At 40.1% G+C, this 19,234-nt stretch overlaps 1 protein-coding gene across 1 annotated transcript in view; it reads left to right on the top strand.

Moving 5' to 3' along the window:
- arhgef3 (Rho guanine nucleotide exchange factor (GEF) 3) overlaps positions 1-19,234 on the top strand; it is a 93,455-nt gene that overhangs the window by 13,213 nt on the left and 61,008 nt on the right. The window contains exon 2 of the mRNA XM_053652611.1: positions 10,972-11,038. Within this exon, the coding sequence (XP_053508586.1) occupies positions 10,972-11,038 (67 nt within the window). The remainder of the gene's footprint in view (positions 1-10,971; positions 11,039-19,234) is intronic.

The raw sequence follows: 19,234 nt of genomic DNA, 5'->3' as shown, positions 1-19,234 counted from the left end.
ATGAAGACGGAAAAATGTCTGACGTCGCCGCAGACGTGTTACGTGAGATGTCAGGCAGAGATTAACGAGATTCAGAAATTAATGACTACAGGAGCGAAGGTTATTTTGACCTTGTGCTTTAGTGTTGTTAATTAGCCTTATGACAGACAACTTTTGAAAGAGACTGAAAAAAAAAAACCCCAAAGGAGGAGCTTTGTTTCGGTTATTGTTGTCATGGCAACTTGTGTTTGGTTTAGGAGGCGTGCAGGGGAAATGTAGGTGTGTGTGTGTAGGTGTGTGTGTTTCCTCTGCAGGTAAGAGGCCAGAGTTCAGGAAACAGATTTTATGGAGTTCTTTTCACTGACAAAAACCTCAAATGTTTTGCGGTTTGGTGTTTTTTTTTTTTTTTTTTTTTTGACCGTTCACCTGAGGGGGGGGTTTAAAAACCACAGTGGAAACTGCCGAGTGAAACATTTTCTCTGCTTTATTGAGACAGCTTCTAAAAACATTGAGGCACATACCAATAATCATGTTGACACTACATTGCAAATCTTAACATGCATACAATAACTATTAGAATGATCTGTCCCATTTCTTTTGGCATAATGTTGTTTTTTATTTTCATGAAATGTGAAGGCACACTGTAGTAATTCTTTTTTTCTTCTTCAGTTTTAATGAATAAAGGAATTAACATATCTGACAAATTAATCGCAAAAGTGAAATAAAATGCAATAACAACATTGTAAATTTGTGATAAATGTTTGAGCCATTCTATGATTGTGAAAATAATATCTGACAAAATAATTTAGATTAGTGGTATATGTTGGGGGTGTGAATCCCACCTCTGCCCTGTGTGTACGGAGTTTGCATGCTCTCCCCGTGCTTCAGGGGTTTCCTCCAGGTACTCCGGTTTCCTCCCCCAGTCCAAAGTCATGCGTAGTAGACTGATTGACATTTCCAAGTTGTCCATAGTGTGTATGCGATTGTGCCTGTGATGGGTTGGCACCCCGTCAAGGATGTCCCCTGACTTCTGCCCGAGTTCCCTGGGATAGGCTTCTGGCTCCCCGTGACCCTGTTTAGGATAAGCGGTAGAGAAAATGGATGGATGTATATGAAGCATGTCTTGTCACTTCATGCCACAAGCAGAGAAGAAGTTTGAATCAATTTGTTTTTATTTAAACAAACTTTTCGACCTAGCAGCATCGAGTCATCAAATAACCATCCAGTTTTTATTTCTCATCGAAAGTGCTGGGAGTCGATCCCCGAAAAGAGTTGATTCACTGATTCCAGGCATTAACCACTGAGAGTCAAACTCAAAGATTTGGAGTCAATTCCACACACTGAAAACGATTCACCTGTGGAAATTCTATATGCTTTTTTGATTTTCTCCGGTTGGTATGCATCAAATTGTTGAAATGCACATAAGAACCTCTGCCTGCTTGTCAGTTAATCGAAAAATCATGAAAAAAATGTTACTGATTAATCAGTTACCTTCATTTCATCTCCTGATTTAGTCAATTACAGCCGGTCAGATTCAAAATAAAAGTCAATATACACAGGCAGTTGAATCAATTCCAAAGCTTTGGGGTTGTCTCTTAATTGATATATTACTTAATTCATTACCAAAATAATAGTTAGTTGCAGCCCTATTTTATGTTATCCAAATCTATCTGTTTAACATTTTCACATTTTGGTCCACATTTATATTTACGGCATTTGGCAACACGCCCTTATCCGGAGCATTTAAGGGTTAAGGGCCTTGCTCAAGGGCCCAACAGTGGCAGCTTTGCAGTGCTGGGATTTGAACTCGTGCCCTTCCGATCAGTAGTCCAACATCTTTATTAATTGAGATCCTCTGCCATAAGTGTTCATCCTACGATCCAGCAGCATCTTTGTTCACCTGGGACAATATCGACAATAAACACACACCGTATATCGAATAGAACTGTATCGAGCAACCTCTTTCGCTAACACACGGCTGTGCTGAGCGTCTGTTCCACTTTGGGCTGATTTCACATGTGGCAGTGTTTACAGCACGCTCGAGGCGCAGAAGGCTTTCTCATGAGCCGAGTGTATAATTACAGGACAGCTCGCTTAATCTCTGCTGGCTTTTCTGACTGAAATTAAAACATCCACACACACACAGTTGCTCTCATGCAAACTGTGCTTTCATGTTCTCCCATAGTAGAACCGCGGCCTGGTTTTGAAGTAAAATCGTGCTTCAGGTTTGATTTTTCAAGAGCGACTCTATGTTGAAATGTTGTTCGAGGAAAAGGAACACTCTGAACTGTTATTAATGCAGGGAGAAAAATGTTCACTAATGAAGAGACGAAGTGGAAGAACGTTGATTTTTGTCGTGTGAGATGTATGGTCCTTCCTCTCGTTTTCTGAAATTAAAGCATCATATCATTACATCCATCTGTTTTCCGTACCACTCATCCTACACGGGGTCGCCGGGAGCCTGGAGTCTATCTCAGGGCACAAAGCGGGGGACACCCTTGACGGGGTGCCAACCTATCACGGGGCACAATCGCACACACACTCACACATGCCAATCAGCCTACAACGCCTGTCTTTGGACTGGGGGAGGGAACCGGAGTACTCACTGGAAACCTCCGAAAACCAGGGAGAACATGCAAACTCCACATACACAGGGCTAAAGCCTCAACCCCCGAGGTGCGAGGCAAACATACTAACCACTAAGCCACCGTGCCCCCCATCATTACAGTATGCAAATATGATCATAATAATCTGCGTTTTGTCTCATTAACTGCATTGGCGGGTGGTGGTGGTGGTGAGGGATTTACTGTTTATAGCTGCAATAACATAAGTGATAACAGGAACTAGGATGTTAAATGTAATTAAATGTAACCACAAGTTGAAAATTAAAAATGCTTCATTCTTTAATAAATAAAAATCATTAGAACTCCTTTGAAAATTACTGTGATATAAGAGGAATTGAGCACTGTGCAGAATATGCCGTTATTGGCTGAAATTTCCCTCGAGGAGCCAATATCACTCTGTTCCTTTTTTACCCCCTTCATTTGAACAAAATAGCACCTTCAGTCTGGTTATATGGATTCTGCTTCATCACAACATCCTGGTCACGGATCGTTCTCCTTTAACAGCACTTAAAGGCATTAAAGTCACATAAAGTCAGACTGTAAAAACAATTAACTAATAATTATGCGTGCAGAGTTACGTGTGTCTTCTGTGCCAGCTTCCTGATGCAACCTAATGACAGAGGTAACGTCTAAAAGACTGTATTTGGGTGTGAATATTTATCTGAGTGTGTTTTAGTGACCAAACATAGATAAAGTAAATATCATGTAATGAGTATGTGAGTGTGCTGTGTTCCAGTAAAGAAGCCAACATCTCAAATGAATTGATGTATGAATTGCAGCATAACTGAAATGTAGGACTTTCCCTTAAAACACAGGACGTCTGGTCACCCTCTTTTCTTCCTGTGTAGCACATGACGCTTCCTGAAAGGTACACCATCCAGGAATGTTTTCACACATAGCCTGGAATGAAAGCACAAGATTTATTAGTTTTCTTTTTTCTTGAAAGGACAGAACAGAATGTGCCAAAGTAAGGTGTTTCCAAAATTGTACAATTATATATTTCACTGTGATTGCTTCAGACTGCAGTTAAATAACCACTAGGGGGACTCTTGATGTAAAAGTGAGGGGGGAAATGTTTATTCCAGGATGGAGACCACACTGGCAGACAAAAACAAGCCTTTGTTAATTTCATTACCTAAACAAGGATTTGTGCTACTCTCCCTTTTCAAACAAAAACAGAAAAAAAGAAAAAACAACTTTGTCATCATTATTTAGCTTTCGTCATCCCTGCCAGCGATTTTAAAAAAAAAAAAAAAAAAAAAAAAGAAAATTTCTAGGACTTGTAGTGTTATGAATTCCTTTCGAAACACATTTTTACGTCTCCTTAGCGCACGGAGCAAACAAACTTCGGCTCAAGTGGGTGATATCATGCGTTAACCACCTACACTCGAGACCTGATTACACAGCACCTCGGCCAAATCACAACTCACGATAGAATAAAAGCCCAAGCGCATGAAGGTAAGTGGGTATGACGGCACTCAGTGTGGCCTACAAGTGCATATTAGACTCTGGTGTTTACAGCACAGGCTGGAGGTGGATCAGTCCATTTATGGTCATTTCCTGAGCTCAGGAGTCTCAGTGGGGTCCAGGACAGGACAGTTGTTTTCTTGAGTCGCTGCTCTGAATATCAACTCTATAGTTCTGCTTGGAGGAAACCATGCTAAAGCCACTTTACACTTCTTTTTTTTTTTTTTCTTTCCCCTTGAGGTGTTCAATGTTGGACGAATCACAGCTTTATGTTGGTATTTCAGTCCAGATCATCAGGCCTCAGCTTGTGGTGATTCATATTCACATATTTCCAGGTTGTCTTAATGTTATCAGAAAACACTTAGTTATTTTCCATTTCTCACTTTAAAGGATTACGCCAGCTCTTTTTTTTTTTTTTTTTTTTTTTTTTTTTTATAGCCTAAACTAAAAGTCTATCCATCACATCTGTAGTGTATGTGTAATGACTATGAATAGACATTTTGGCATATCCCTAGAAGACTGGAAACGAGGAAGGAGAATTCATTTTCAGTTCAATTTAGTTTTAGTTCAGTTCGCTTTTATTTGTGTAGCACTTTTAACAATGGACATTGTCACAAAGCAGCTTTAAAGAGAGAGAATTCACCCTGGACAGGATGCCAGTGCATTACTGGACACCTGTTGAATTCTAACAATAAATTATTCAGTCCAAGTTATCTGCAGTCTAGCTCAAAACCTGTAGAATTACAAATATAAAAGGACTACTGTCAGGTTAGAGCCGATAGCGGTGCGGGACTACAGCACCCATCAGCCTGTACCCCACATGGACCCGTCACGCACCAGGTCACATGATCACATGAACACCTGAGCCATGTTTATGCACAATGAGCGTTAGTATTTAAGTCCTGTGGTGTGTTTCAACCAGTGCACTAATGAGGCAGTCGGCCATTTTAAGGGCTGGCTCAATCACATTATCCTTCCAGTGCACTGGAACTTTCGCTCGGAAATAGAGTCATCAGTGTACCAATGTGTAGTGAGTCAGGGTCCTTACCAGTGCCCGAACTCATGTACACAATATACTGTTTCCCAAGCTAGGGAGCTGTTACATAGCCTTAGCCCATTCTTCTCATGTGTTTCACAATTAATTAAAGATTCTGTACTTGCATCTGTCACTAAACCACCCGTGACTGCTACTTCTTCAGATGGAAGCATGTATAGTTATGTCTCATCTCTATCTAATCACACATGAACACCAAATCTTTGGGAAAGCATAAGTAATTGGAATTACGTTTTATTATATTGCTCCATGGAAAGTTGAATAAAACTTCTTAAGAACAGCTTTGGTAAGATTTTTTTTTGCTTTAACAGTGGTGTGAAAAGTCGAAGGAGTGTGTTGTTCGAGGAAAATAATCAACGATGGGATGGTGCGATGCAGCCGATTTTTAAAAAATGTTATTTTCCTTTTTACCACAGCGAGTTTGAATTCTCAAATCTGTTTGGACAGAAGGTGTGCGTTATTTTTGTATTTCTGTATAACTCGGTCCCCGCAGAATTGCGTGATTTCGCAGAAATGAAAACAAAACCTCTGCAATATTCTGAGGAGCTTGCAATTTTTCCAAATTACCGCAGATTTTCCGCAGATTTGGGCCGATGTTACAAAAAGAGCACGTAAATATACAGCTGTTCCAAACCTTGCAGCTGGAACTACTGTCAGAGCTGCTGTTATGGGAAATTAATCAGCACCTTCTGACCAATCTTCTGAACTGGCCTTAGACTTCTACTATAAGTCAATTCGGAGTTCTGGTCTTCTCTCGGTTCAGGAAGTTTCTTGAAATCGTTGTCCTTCGTTCTGTAGCTGAACAACAGAGAGGGAACATGAACAGTGCTGTATTTATGGCAACCATTTATCGATTCGTCTACATCGGAGTATTGATAACTTTACACCAACTGAGAAAGGAGCTACAGGGAATGAGAATGGAGAGAGGGAGTGTGTGTGTGTGTGTGTGTGTGTGTGTGTGTGTGTGTGTGTGTGTGTGTGGTGTGTGTGTGTGTGTGTGTGTGTGCCCCCAGACTGGCTATCTAAAGGATGCATTTTATCAAGCATCACCATCCTCTCTGGTTTCTGGTCAGTGTATAGTTATCAAGCCAGTGCTCCAGATCGTGACCTTTAAAGGTTGCGGGAACGAGGATTGTGCAGATAAAGCGGGAAGAGACCGCTTCATGATCAGACACTGGGGGAAGACGAGGTGTCTCAGAGATAAAGGATTAGTGCACATCGCACAGAGTAAATTGGCAAATGCGACGGCCTGTAAATGCAGTGAATAACACCTCAGGTTTAATTATTGATCACTGTTTGAGTAAGCACAGGGCAATAAATCAGGATTTCACAGAAACGAAATGCTAATATGTAGAACGTTAGCTCAGCTAGCAACTTTTTCACATAGTGGTTGTAGAAATCTTTGGTTCTGAGAATGTTTATGAACAACTTTGCTGCAACAGTGTTACCGGTAGGAACATTAACATTCTTTAATGTTAGTTTTTGTCCACGTTTTTTTGTTTAAGGCTAACTTTTATTGCAGCAACTTTACGTTTTTAACCTGACCTTCTTGTCAAAGACTTTGCCTGACACCAAGACTGAAAAATGTGAGTCTAAACAGAGGTTCTCACACTTTTTGTTTTGTAGCCAGGGACGCCTTTAACTATAAAAGAAATCTCATCACCCCCCTCGGTACCGATTTATTGTATATGAACATTCAGTTGAAAGGGCCAAGGAAATACACTAATAGCTATAACAAGTGAATGCTAAATATATTGGTGGGTTGTAATAACTACATTTAAAAATCTTGGTTCCAATGACTGTTTCCCCCCAGACCCACATATGGAACCACTTGTTTTGATCCATAATTGGTGGAACACTTGAAAAATGTCTTGTGAAAATGCCTCCTTCAGGTCTTCTGATCATGCGTATTATTGCGTGATAACTTCATCAGTTTAGTCTTTGGTATTTTCCATCTTGCGCCCTCACCCCTTGCCTGTGAGATGGTATTTCCATTTCACCCCTCACCCTACTGCTGTAGTTAGATTTTTTTCCCCCTCCATGTTCATCATGTAAACCTCCTGTTAGTTCTCTTGGGCTTTCATTATAAATGTGAGTTTTATGTATGTTTTCTCTATAAAGTGACCTTGAGATCTATGAGGTGCTCTAGGAATCAAAATTATTATTATTAATATTATTTAATAGTAAAAAAAAAAGTGATGGTTGATTAGTAATAAAATTCTTAATATCAGAACTGCAAACATGCAAAATGTCTTTTTTGTTTGTTTGTTTGTTTGTTTTTTTCCCAGAGAATGTTTCATCCGTAGCATCTTTTCCGCTTGATGTAACAGGAGAAAAGAGTCTGATGAAGTTAGTTGGTTTGTCTCACAAAGGGTCGGGATAAACAGTTTAAGATCTGCATAAGAACTCCGTCAGGAAGGGGGATAATGCGCCGTGGCTCGGCAGGGGGTGCTTCCTCAAACGCTGATAAACAGGCCGACTGATTCTCCTCAGGCGAGATGTGAACTTAAACAAAAGCTCCAGCTGGGTTTAGAAAGCCGAAATGATTGTGTTTTAGAAGGCTGACGTGTCTAAGCTTACTGCACTGTGTGTGTGTGTGTGTGTGTGTGTGTGTGTGTGTGTGTGATTGATAATGGAGTGTCAGAGTATGAAACCACCTCAGACTGATAAAAACGATAAAATAGGAGAGTTAGAAAGAGTTGTTTAATTAAAATGATGCCTTAACGTGTCAATGAAGAGTCACCGATGTAGCGTTGATGGCTTTTCTCTTTTACGTCATTAACGTTTTGCCACGAGTGCTGTGAAGAGCACAATGAATGAGTCTAACTGCAGTTGTATGGAAGTTGAATTTCATAACTTTTTTTTTCTTGCTCTACTTACTAGTCAGATGCTTGAATGTGATGTAAGGATGGTAATGTATTTTTCCATGCCCTTCCTAGAAGATTCCATCTCTCTCAGGCATTCCTCAAAGGCGTTGTGTATTTGCAAAGCCGTAGGGAGTGGAGTTGGCCGTGAGTGACGCACTCCATCATCACCTGAAATGTTAGTCAAGGTCTGGAATAGTTTAGACGATTTTATTCACAGTAGTAAATACGCTGTCTGGCGTGTGTCGATTGACGGACATACGAGTGCTTTAATCGATCACGCTGCTAGAGTAAGAGCCAAAAGTCTGACTCCATTACTAAGAAATGTAATCAGTTCATTGGATATTGGAAATGAATGGAAAAAATTTTTTTGGACCAAATATATTTCATTAAACAAAATTCAAAATTTGGGTGTTGGGCATTAAGAGACGGAAATTAGCCCTGTGCAAAAAGTATTTTCTGGGTAGTTCTCTATATTATTACCCCGAGTGCACTGTAAATCCAGTGTACAGCAGATATAAACCATGTTTAACACTTTTGTAATTTCATGGTTTCACTTTGTATATTTGAAAACACGGCTAAACAGCACTTCATTTAGTTGACATCGCAACGTTTTGTGTGACAGCAGATTTCTGAAAATCTCTCTTAAATCAAAGTACTCTGTGAAAGTTTTTACTACTAGTTACTGTTGTCTGCTAATTATGCGAAGAACACAGTGGGGTGCAAGCAAATAAGGCAGTCCTTCCACGAATTCGCCATTTTGCGATCGTAGAAATTGACGCAAAATTGAAAAATCCATTTTTCAGAATTACTCCAGATTTTCTGTAGATTTGGGCCAACACGCATCACGTGACATCATCATAACACTCGTTCAGCTGAAGCCCACTTCGATTAACCTACGACGAACATGAGTACAGCTAAAAGATCCCATTTACTGTACCAACAATCATCAGTGTGAAAGACCATGCAAAACTATTTCGTGGAATTGCAATTTCACTAATTCAAGTAGTTTTCTGCATTTAAAAAAAAGAAAAGAAAAAAAAGAAGACTCCGGAAATTGCATCGCAAATTTTCAGAAAAGCCTCAGCAAAATCAAGCCTTTTTTCACCACAGCAATAACAAAAAAATCTCTGTGAAATCCTGTATGGGCTGATAAGGCAGCAGAATTATTGGGGGGCAGTTACTGGGTAAGACTGTGATACTGGTTATTGGGTTACTGATCAGAAGGCCAGGGGTTCAAACCCCAGGCACTGGGTTACTGATCAGAAGGTCGGTGGTTCAAACCCCAGCACTGCCAGGCTCTGGGTTACTGATCAGAAGGTCAGGGGTTCAAACCCCAGCACTGCCAAGCTCTGGGTTACTGATCAGAAGGTCAGGGGTTCAAGCCCCAGGCTCTGGGTTACTGATCGGAAAGTTGCTGCCACTGTTGGTCAAGGCCCTTAACCCTCTTTGCTCCAGGAGCACTGTATCATGGCTGACCCTGCACTCTGACCTCAACTTCCTGGCATGCTGAGGTATGCAAAGAAGATTATTTTACTGTGCTTTAATGTATATGTGACCAGTAAAGAGTCATGATCATTAAAAGTCTATATTTCAAGGTCTGTCAGAACATTTTTATTGATACCGTTTTACTGTATGCATGTTTGTAGATGTATGTCCTTTTCTCTTACAAGGATAAGAAACAGTCTGTAATCCCCACCATGTGAGGAATTAGTGCGTATTATGTAAGGAATAAAGCACTTTGGGACAAGCTGTTATCGGAAAACAATCCACTATGTGGGCGACGTGAAATGATCACCCCGAAATTAATTACGTTCCAATAATATAATGTTTTGAAGTGTTTTATTCCTATTTTATTCAAGCACTGTGCCAACAGTTACAATTTTTTATAATTATAGAACACACATTGTACTTTTTATCCATTTATAGTTAGATTTGCTCGATTTTAGTTAGTTCCTGTTCACTTATGTTATAGCAGCTATAAAACAGGGTTCCCTCACCAGCTTTACATTAATAGCATGTCCTGTTAAAAAAACAACAACTGGAAAGCACAAACTCCTCTGTTCTGAAGACTCAAAGGAAAAGCTTTACTTCTGACTGTTCCAAAGTGCTGACATTGGAGACTCCTTCCATCAATGTTAAATAAACATCTCCTTCCAAGCCTTACAAGCCATACAAGCTCCTTGTGAATCCGCTGTTACTATAGAAACAATAACGTATTAAAATGAGCACTTTAATAAAAACTTATGATTTTCGTCATCACCTTCTGACCAATCAGAATCAAGCATTCAGCAGCCCGTCTTAGATGGTTGTAATTTATTTTAACAAAAACATCAATTAAACCAGTTGCCTTGTATATATTAGGTATACACTCCACTCCACTCTGTACACACTGAGGGAAAGTTCAGAAAGTATTTCTGCACTGATATCTCGGGAAAACATAGTCATAACTGTGTCTGCACACCTCCTCCTGTTTAATCATAGCAAAAGATAAACTCATCTTTGGTCATATGACTGAAGAATGATGGAACTTAGCTTGTCTATATTAATGTCTTTTATTTCGGGAAATGTTATTGAGGCCAACCCACGCTGACGTTTTGGTCAGATGCCTTCCAAATGAGCCAAGATCATCCCCTATAACATCAAAGTCTGCACCAAGCTCTTCCCGAACCCCTCTTTCATTTCTGCAGACTTGAAGCCTTTGTACGTGTAAACACATGGATCATTCTCGTGGGCTTTTGATGTAGCCCACATACCCTTCAACCTCACAGACAGTAGAACCTCCTCTACGTCCATTAGCATCAAAGGCACATGCTAATGGCAATCGTGTTAGTGGCTTCCTGAGGTTAAAGTGCTTCTTAAAGCAGAACGACTGAGGATTTCAGTCGTCGACTTTGCTCGGTTTGTGATCCTAAATGTTGAAGCAAATGTGACCACAAGCATGTTTTGACACGACGTCCTGTTTTGTCTGTACCTTTTGCAGGCCGACGCTGCAAAGAAGGGGCTCCTTCTCTCTCTTCTCATCGACGGAGAGGTGGATTTTCACAGGGGTGAGTTCTGTGTGCTTGTAGAAATCGAGGCGAAGCCGAACAACAATCGCTTTTATAGTACTTTTCAATTTGAGTCTAAAATCTCAGTGTTTTCCATAGAATTTCGCTACAAATCTCTGAACATTGCTACAAATCAAGATCCTGAGCTCAGGTTACTGTCTGTGGAGTTTTGCATGTTCTCTTTGTGTCTGTAGGGGTTTCCTCAGGGTTGTCCCGTTTCCTCCAACCTCCCCAAAACATGTTGTAGGTGGATTAGCTATGCTAAATTGCCCGTAGGTGTGAATGTGTGGGAATGGGATGGCACCACGAAAAGTGCTAGTGTTCTGGATCTGGATTGTCCAGCTCTAGTGGCAACAAGGTGAACTACAAAGTCCTTGACTCCACCTTCCATCCATGCCCCTGTATCCCTCAAATTCCTGGTAGCTGGAGGATTTCATCCATATCAGGCCAGCTAGCTAACTTTCCATCATCTTAATCTACTCAGTCAGCTACAACAAAGTTCACTAAAAGGAAAAACACTTACATGCCAAATAACTTACTGATTTGTTAAAGCAAAATGCTTCAGAACAGCTTAAGAAAGCAAGTTTGCAACTTATCATTGATCCAGGTGCCTAAAATTGGCTGGAAACTTCCAGTGCACCGTTCTGATACAAAACCTATATTTTTGAACATACCTTGATCAGCACTCCAATGGTCTCTTGGGACTTCAAATGGTCCAGACCCAAAACAACTTCCCCCAGTTTTCCCCCAAAACATCTGGATGTTTTCCAGACTGGCTAACCAACTTACATGCAAGTTATAAGACAGTAAGCTATAAACATGTGAAATGCTTTTTTAATGCACTGTATGGGTCTCTGCTGATTTGTGTTGTCACGGATAAAAAATTGCACAACGTAAACGAATTTTTTGGAGTTCGGATTGGCGGTCTTATAATGCATAACGTGAAACGGTGTCAGAAGTATTTTTATTAAAATCTCAGCATGAGCTCTGCTACGGGTGCTCGTCTAAACACCACCATAGGATGGCCCCAAACTAGAAACATGATCTGAAATGTTTATTTGAGCAAGCGATCATTTAAAACACTCACACGAACTAAAATCAAGTCAAGTCAAGTGGGTTTTTGTCATTTCTCTGTATAGCTTGTATACATTGGAATGAGATTTTCTTTCTCCAGGACCATGGTGGAACACAGAACAGTACGCAAGACTGTAAAGATGAGTGCAGGATAATAAATCCACAAAACAAAACAGTAGACACACAGGACAATACATTCACAGAACATGGGCTGTATAAAATGTAGATAATTATACTAGCCTGCATGTCTGGCTCCTCATCCAGCAAGATGCTAATCCACAGAAAGGTTTTCCTTATTTCCTCAAGGTTACATTGACGAATAAGCATTTCATGTTGTCCTGTAGCTCCGAACTCCTCTTCTTCACCCTTTAAAACGTGTTTTCTCTATAGGCATAACATTTGCTACTGCTATACCAAGGGCTTGTTTGCGTTTTTAAACTCGGATTATGCTGAACGATGACGTTAGCTGAACGTAGTAAACGTCTTTAAACCCAGGTCTATCGTTAGAGGATCTTCATCATATGATCTGACATGGAGAACACGAATTGTCTTGCAGTCTGTTATAGAATTCCCAAGATTTTATTCTGATCCTCTCGGACAGTGTGGCACAGTGTAAAACGTTAGATTTTACTGATTTGTTTCTGTGGTCATTGATTCAATCAGTTTACCAGTTTATTACATTAACTCACTTGTTCAGGAGGTAAGTTGGCGTCCAACTTGGTCCCCCTTTGTGGTTTCACTCTCTTGGAAAGCCAGCTTCAAGGTTTACTTGTTTCTTTTGCTGTCGTTTGTTATTTGCAGCAGATCCATGCTGACCGTTACATGTTGAATTTTGGGGGGTTTCTGAGCAGAGAAGAAGAGGATGTGTCTGTAACAGGAGGGATGTAAACACGACTAAGGACAGAATCTTTGTATCGTTGTAATTTATAACGTTCCCATTTTATAATATCCTAAAATAGGGGTCACTGAGGGGGAAAAAAGGAGTTTCCTGTTACACTGTGTTATGTGAAGTATTGAGCAGTACATGCTCTTCCTTCAGCTATTTCAGGAAATAATGAGTGGTGTGAATCACACATTATTTAGTATCCAGGCTTTTGGTAGTAAAAGACAGTGGTGACTTTGTCAGTCGTTGTTATGGATGTAAGAGTAACATGAAGTCTCTATCTGCTTGCTGTTTCCCACTAAAAAAATCTCTGCTGTGGTTTCGGAAACTGTCTGACACACAGATTTCTATAGGAATAGACAACAGTATTAGCCTTTTTTTCTCAGCGTAGTATTAGTGGAGAAAACAAGCTTCAGCCTGAAGTTTGAAGGCCGAATCGGATCGTAGAAGTCATTTAGATGGTAATACAATTCAGTTCTGAGCTGGGGTAACTGTCTGTGCCATGTTTCACATGTTCTCAATGTGTCTGTGTAGGTTTCTGCCTGGTTCTCAGGTTTCTTTCCACCTCCCAAAAACATAAGTTGCCCTAGGTATATTTCCACCTCACGCCTTGTGGTCCTGGGATAAGCTCCGGACCCACCATGACCCTGATCAGGATAAAGTGGTTGCTGATAAAGAATTAATGAATCACTGGGGTACATCCATGTGGTGTTGGTGCCTCAGAGCTCCACATTTGGGGTTCGGTCTCAGGTTCCTGTTTGTGCTCAGTATCACAAGTTCTACCATGTCCATGTAGGGTTTTTTCAGGATCTCTCCCACCTTCTTTCACCCAAAAACATACCAGATTGCATTGTTTGGTTCAGTGTAAAAGTTGTTTTTGAAACCAAGAACTGATCTTTGGTCCATTTGAAAATAGTCAGGGATTTATTTAACTGAATGTATAGATGACTTGATTGATTCGTCTTGGCATGGTGATTGGCAGGGGAAAAATGATACTCTGCAAATGACGTGGTAGTATTGTTTAAAAACACAAATAAAGCATTTAAACAGAAGTGGTGGATTGTGATGGACTGGTGTCCCGTCCTGGTTTGCTCTCAGTGTTCCTGGGATAGACTCTGGGTCCACTGAACCACTGGATATAGTATTTACTAATGGTGAAGATGAATAAATTTTAAAAATTATTGATTATGCTATTTTTGGTATGAATAGCATTTCTGTTTGATTCAAAGGCAAGTATGTGATGCTTGAGACACAATCCTAAGTTTTACAGTCCCCTCCGAAACTATTCAAATGGCCAGGCAAATTCATTTGTTTTTGCTGTAGACTGAAGACATTTATTTGGGTTTGAGATCAAAAGATGAATATGAGAAGAGAACTTCCGCTTTTATTTCCTGGTATTTATATGTAGATTTGTTAAACGAAATAGAACATAGCACATTTTGTATCAGACCACACAATTTGTAGGTGAGCAAAAATATTGGAGCATGTGACTGAGAGGTGTTTCTCGTTACCCAGGTGTGTCTTGCTAGATTGATTGTTTAAGCAGTAAATAGTTCTGAACAGCTACTCTTGGTTTTAGCCTTCAGTTTTACCTGTGAAGACTGCACTTGTTGTTAAAAAGGATAAGCCAACATGAAGATCAGAGAGCTGTCTATGGCAGAAAAGCAAGCCATTTTGAAGTTTAGAGAAGAGAGAAAGTCAATCAGAGGCATTGCACAAACACTGGGAGTAGCCAGTACAACAATTTGGAATGTCCTGAAAAAGAAAGAAACCACTGGTGTACTGAGCAACAGACACCGAATGGGTAGGCCAAGGAAAACAAATGAATTGGCCTTGCCCTAACAATAGTTTCAGAGGGGACTTTACATTAGACATGTAGCTTTATGGCAGAAGTAAAGAAACAGTTACGGACACCAGACATGTCTTGGCAGTTCCTTTAAATATTCATTCTCCCTGTTTGAGACTGTCAGAGTTGCCACACCAAAAATTTTGTATGGTATAGAGTACAGAAAGGCTATTTTAAAAAACAATCCCACCTTTGACTTAGATCAAGGCTGCATTGTCATCTGGGTACTCATTAGTTTTCAATACTTTTTGTAGCTCAGAAGATAATGGGAGTGCTATGCTGGCTGCTTTCTCCAAATTAGATAGAGAGTGGAGCGACTTGGACCTGCGCCTGAAGTGTTGATTGAATTGCTGTGCTGCTGGTGCCAGGTTATGACTTAGTATCTGAAAGAGCAAAGGTAGATTTAAACGCTGCTTGTGGTTCTGTAGTTAGAAATCAAATTAGGTCATCGCTTTATGTAAGGACAGCGATTTACTAAAAGTGTAAAGAATGCCTGTGTAATAAGAGGTTTTTCTAAGATAAGCGAGAAGGAAATGAGAGGTCTGGCTTCCAATACATCAAAATAACCACAAGGATTAACGCTGATGCACGGAAATGTTTATTCTAGGAAAGCTCAAGAAAGACACATTGCTAGATTGACAAGATAAGAGAGCTGTCTAGAGAGAGAGCACGATTTAAACCACTTTCTTGGCTTCGGTGTTTAATGCTGTAGCAGTTTTATCAATGTTGTCTCTTTTGTTCTTCTCTGTCATGCACAAGGTCTTGTATATATTGATTTTGTGGGACTGAATATGGCATTACTGTCTAATGATAATAACTTTGGGTTATTGCGATTCTTAAGGATTATGCAATCCTGGGAATTATTTATTTATTTTTTTTGCAGATGGGAATAAGACCCAGTCAATGCTGTGAATATTTTCTAAATCATATCTATACATCAGGTAAAGAAGTCAACTTTAAGGGCGTTTTCACGTTTAAACTTTTTCTTCCTGAGCTCAGTATGAGTGTGAAAACATGGTTTTTAGCCAAAAAAAAACCCCCAATTGTCTAGTCAACTGGTTCTCAAAACAGACCTCAAGGCCCCCAGACTGTCTATAATTTCTCTAGGCATGTGTTGTCAGTTGGGATAGAACAAATGTGTGGACAGTCTGGTGGGTCTTGAAGAGAGGTTTGAGAGCGACTGTACTGGGTTTTGGTTTTGCTGACCACTGGTGGAGCGCCCCCCTCTCCCCTCCCCCCGTTATTACTGTTATTCCTGCTTAACCCCCTGATATCAGATCATCATTTAATGTTGTCATGTTTCAAACCCGGCTGTACTTCACTCCCTCTACAAATCGCTCTGACGTCCCCTGGCGTGCTTCGCTGCCTCCACAGACACACAGTCTGCTGCCTATAGCTGCCAACATAAACATGCCCAGGGCCTGGCACCTCACACTCTGAACACTGGTGAACGAGCAGAACCTGACCGTAGCAGTGGGAGATCTTCAGCTGCTGCCAAATGAGGAATCGTAACATGCAGGGGAAGCCTCTCTGTCTTCCGCTGGGTTTATCGAGTCGATCCTGAAATTAAACACAACCTCCAAAGTCCAAGTTAGTTTTACATTATGTAATACCACTTCAGACATCTATTATAAATGTTACATCCATACATGAGGTCTACAGTACACTCGGACAGTTGTGTTGGATTTCTCTGAAGTGGAGCTAACGAAATGAGTTTCCACTGTCACATGATGCTCTTAAAAAAAGTTTAATTTTAGAGCTCTAAAGGGTTTTTCAGTTGTTCCTCTGGGGTACTCTAAATGTATGACATGTAAGGTAGGTAGAACATTTTGTTCCACTTCTTCCTGAAACGTAGTAGGTTTAAAGAAGATATAGCTTCGCCCCCTTCTGTGGTGTTTTCGTGATTATCTGTTCTGGAGAGATTATTCATTGTGAAATGAAAATAGAAATTTTAATTCAAACGTAAATGCTAAAAAAAACAACTCTATTCCCTTGTAGCATCTTTCCGTAAAGGTTCTAAGTTGAGCCCTAGACCGTTTCCATGTTAGAAATTGCTCCAAATAGCATGCTTTTAAGACACTATGAACCCTTAACCAACCCTTGAAGAATCCTTGAAGGGATTTTTTTTATCCTAAGAGTGTAATTATCTGTTACATTAGTAGACTAACCAGCCAACACAAGATTAGCGTTCTTTTCCTCGTGAGATTGATTTTGTTCTGGGAATTTCCCAAAATTATTTCATGACGTTTGTGGGGGGAAAAACCTAGTATTTTAAATAACATTAAAAGAATGTATAAACGGATGAGCTTGCCAGCTGCAAACAAACATTTCTCATAGGTTTCTTACACGTGGCGTTTTGGGAGATGCAAATGCTGATGCAAAATTTGTATTTTGAATCCAAATCAAAATCCACCAGCCAAATAAAATGATTAATTCCACTCAAGTTCTGACTGCGCAGCTGGACTACAAGGTGAGTGAGTCCTCAGGCACATTTATATAAGGCCATATTTCAAAGAATTTATAATGGAGGACCGAAATGGCAGTTGTCTCGGTGTATCATCATGGCAACTTGTAGGAACATGTAGAAAGTATTTCTGTAGACGTCAACAGAGCTGGTATGAGTCTCCTGGCAGAACTCGGTCCTCCCTTAAGCATATTTGCCCTGTTTACATTTTTCGGCAATGTTTTTAATCACATTTGAGAAATGTCAGCCGGAGATGTATCATTTCAAAGGGATGGCTTCAAACACTATCAGTGCCCCATTAGCATAGAGCATTTACGGCACTGTGCTCTGTTTACGCTTGAAATAACACCTTATCAGAATGACTTCATCATGCTTCTGGCCCATGAAATTAAAATTGGTGTTTTAAAGCTTTTTGGACGAGTCTGTTGGCACTCTAGACAAAAAGAAGACCGTATATGAAAAACTGTGGATATTGTCTATTGATCTTTTAATTTCTGTGAAATGGTATAATTATTTTTGACAATTTAGCCTTTACTCCTCCAATTTGCGTCCAATCCAATTTGCGTGGACAGTTGCAGCAAGATGAGCCTGAAACATGAGTCATTCATGTAATTGTGGTTGTGCTGCTTCCTGTATGTTATTCTCATAAACAACCCCTTACGTATTAAAAAGATGGTTGACGTTTATACATATGTGTGTCTGCGCTCATTATATCTGTTCGTGTCAGTACAGTTTTATTGTACTACCTTGTGTTGATTGGCAGTCTTTTCCTTTAAACAAGCCACGGCCTGGTACCAATCTGAGGCGTGGTGGCTGGATGTCTATGCTCAAGGATAAAGAACATGATAAATTGGCAGCGAATAATCCTACACCATTGAAAACGAATTGTATTAAAAGCTGTGTCAGCCTCCTTCATCGGGAGGTGAAGTGTATCATGAACACTGCTGGCTATGAAAATCCATCAACCCCTTTGACAGACTCCCTGCCCGACTTCTGTTATCAAATGTAACGCGTCAACATTCAGAATGAAATCATGGCTCTCAAGCTGTTTCATTAAGGAAATGCTGGTAGGTCACTTCCTGGTCTATTTCCTGCCCTCAGATTTAAAAATAACAGTTAGAACATCACATTTGATGTCTTAGTGTCAGGATTTCACCCCTGTAGTTCAAACTCTCATCCAATCCATTTGTGAAATTCCACCACTAGCACACGGGTTTGGCTAATTGCTGCTGAATTAATTTAAATCAGATGTGCTGCTGGTGGAATTTTTCAAACAATTTAAAATAGCCTGGCTGCCTTGTGGTGAGGTTTTTGGGGAGGGGTCACTTTTTGGAGACCTGCAAAAAAACAAAACAAAACCATGGTTACTTTTTTGTGTAATAATGTTAAGTTGCACTTATTCCAATGTTAAATAGTGAAATGCATATGACTACACATATTCTCCTTAGTCCCACTCAGAGAGTGTTCCAAGCAGAAGCTGTTTAGACAGCTAAGGACCCCAACTGTCAAGAGAACCAATATGAAACCCTTTTGTTTTTAAAGATTGCAGGTGTGATATAAAACAGCAAAGTAGTTGGAGGCTCTTTCTGGTGAATCAATACGGCTGCTGCAAACCATCATTCCTACTACTATAACAGTAGATTGACGAGAGCAAAGAAAATGACATGACTGTCATGGCATTGAGTGGAAGCTAATTGTTAGACCAAGAAGATGAGTTCACACACTGGAGTTCACACACAAGTTTAGAATGAGGTATAACAATGAGCCCTTGTTTGACTGGTAAGTTTATGTTAAAGTGTCCATGTCAATAAAACGAGAGTACATGATTAAAAACTAAAATGACATTCTTTAAAACATTCCCGAAGAGTGCTTTGCCAACATTTTATGAGGTAAAAATGCATTTAATATGTTTGTAAGGGCTTGAGAAAG

The sequence above is a fragment of the Ictalurus furcatus genome, chromosome 21 (assembly GCF_023375685.1).
Source record: "Ictalurus furcatus strain D&B chromosome 21, Billie_1.0, whole genome shotgun sequence".
NCBI lineage: Eukaryota > Metazoa > Chordata > Actinopteri > Siluriformes > Ictaluridae > Ictalurus > Ictalurus furcatus.
Note: the sequence above shows the minus strand (reverse complement) of the source record. Positions and strands in the feature narration are given on the sequence as shown.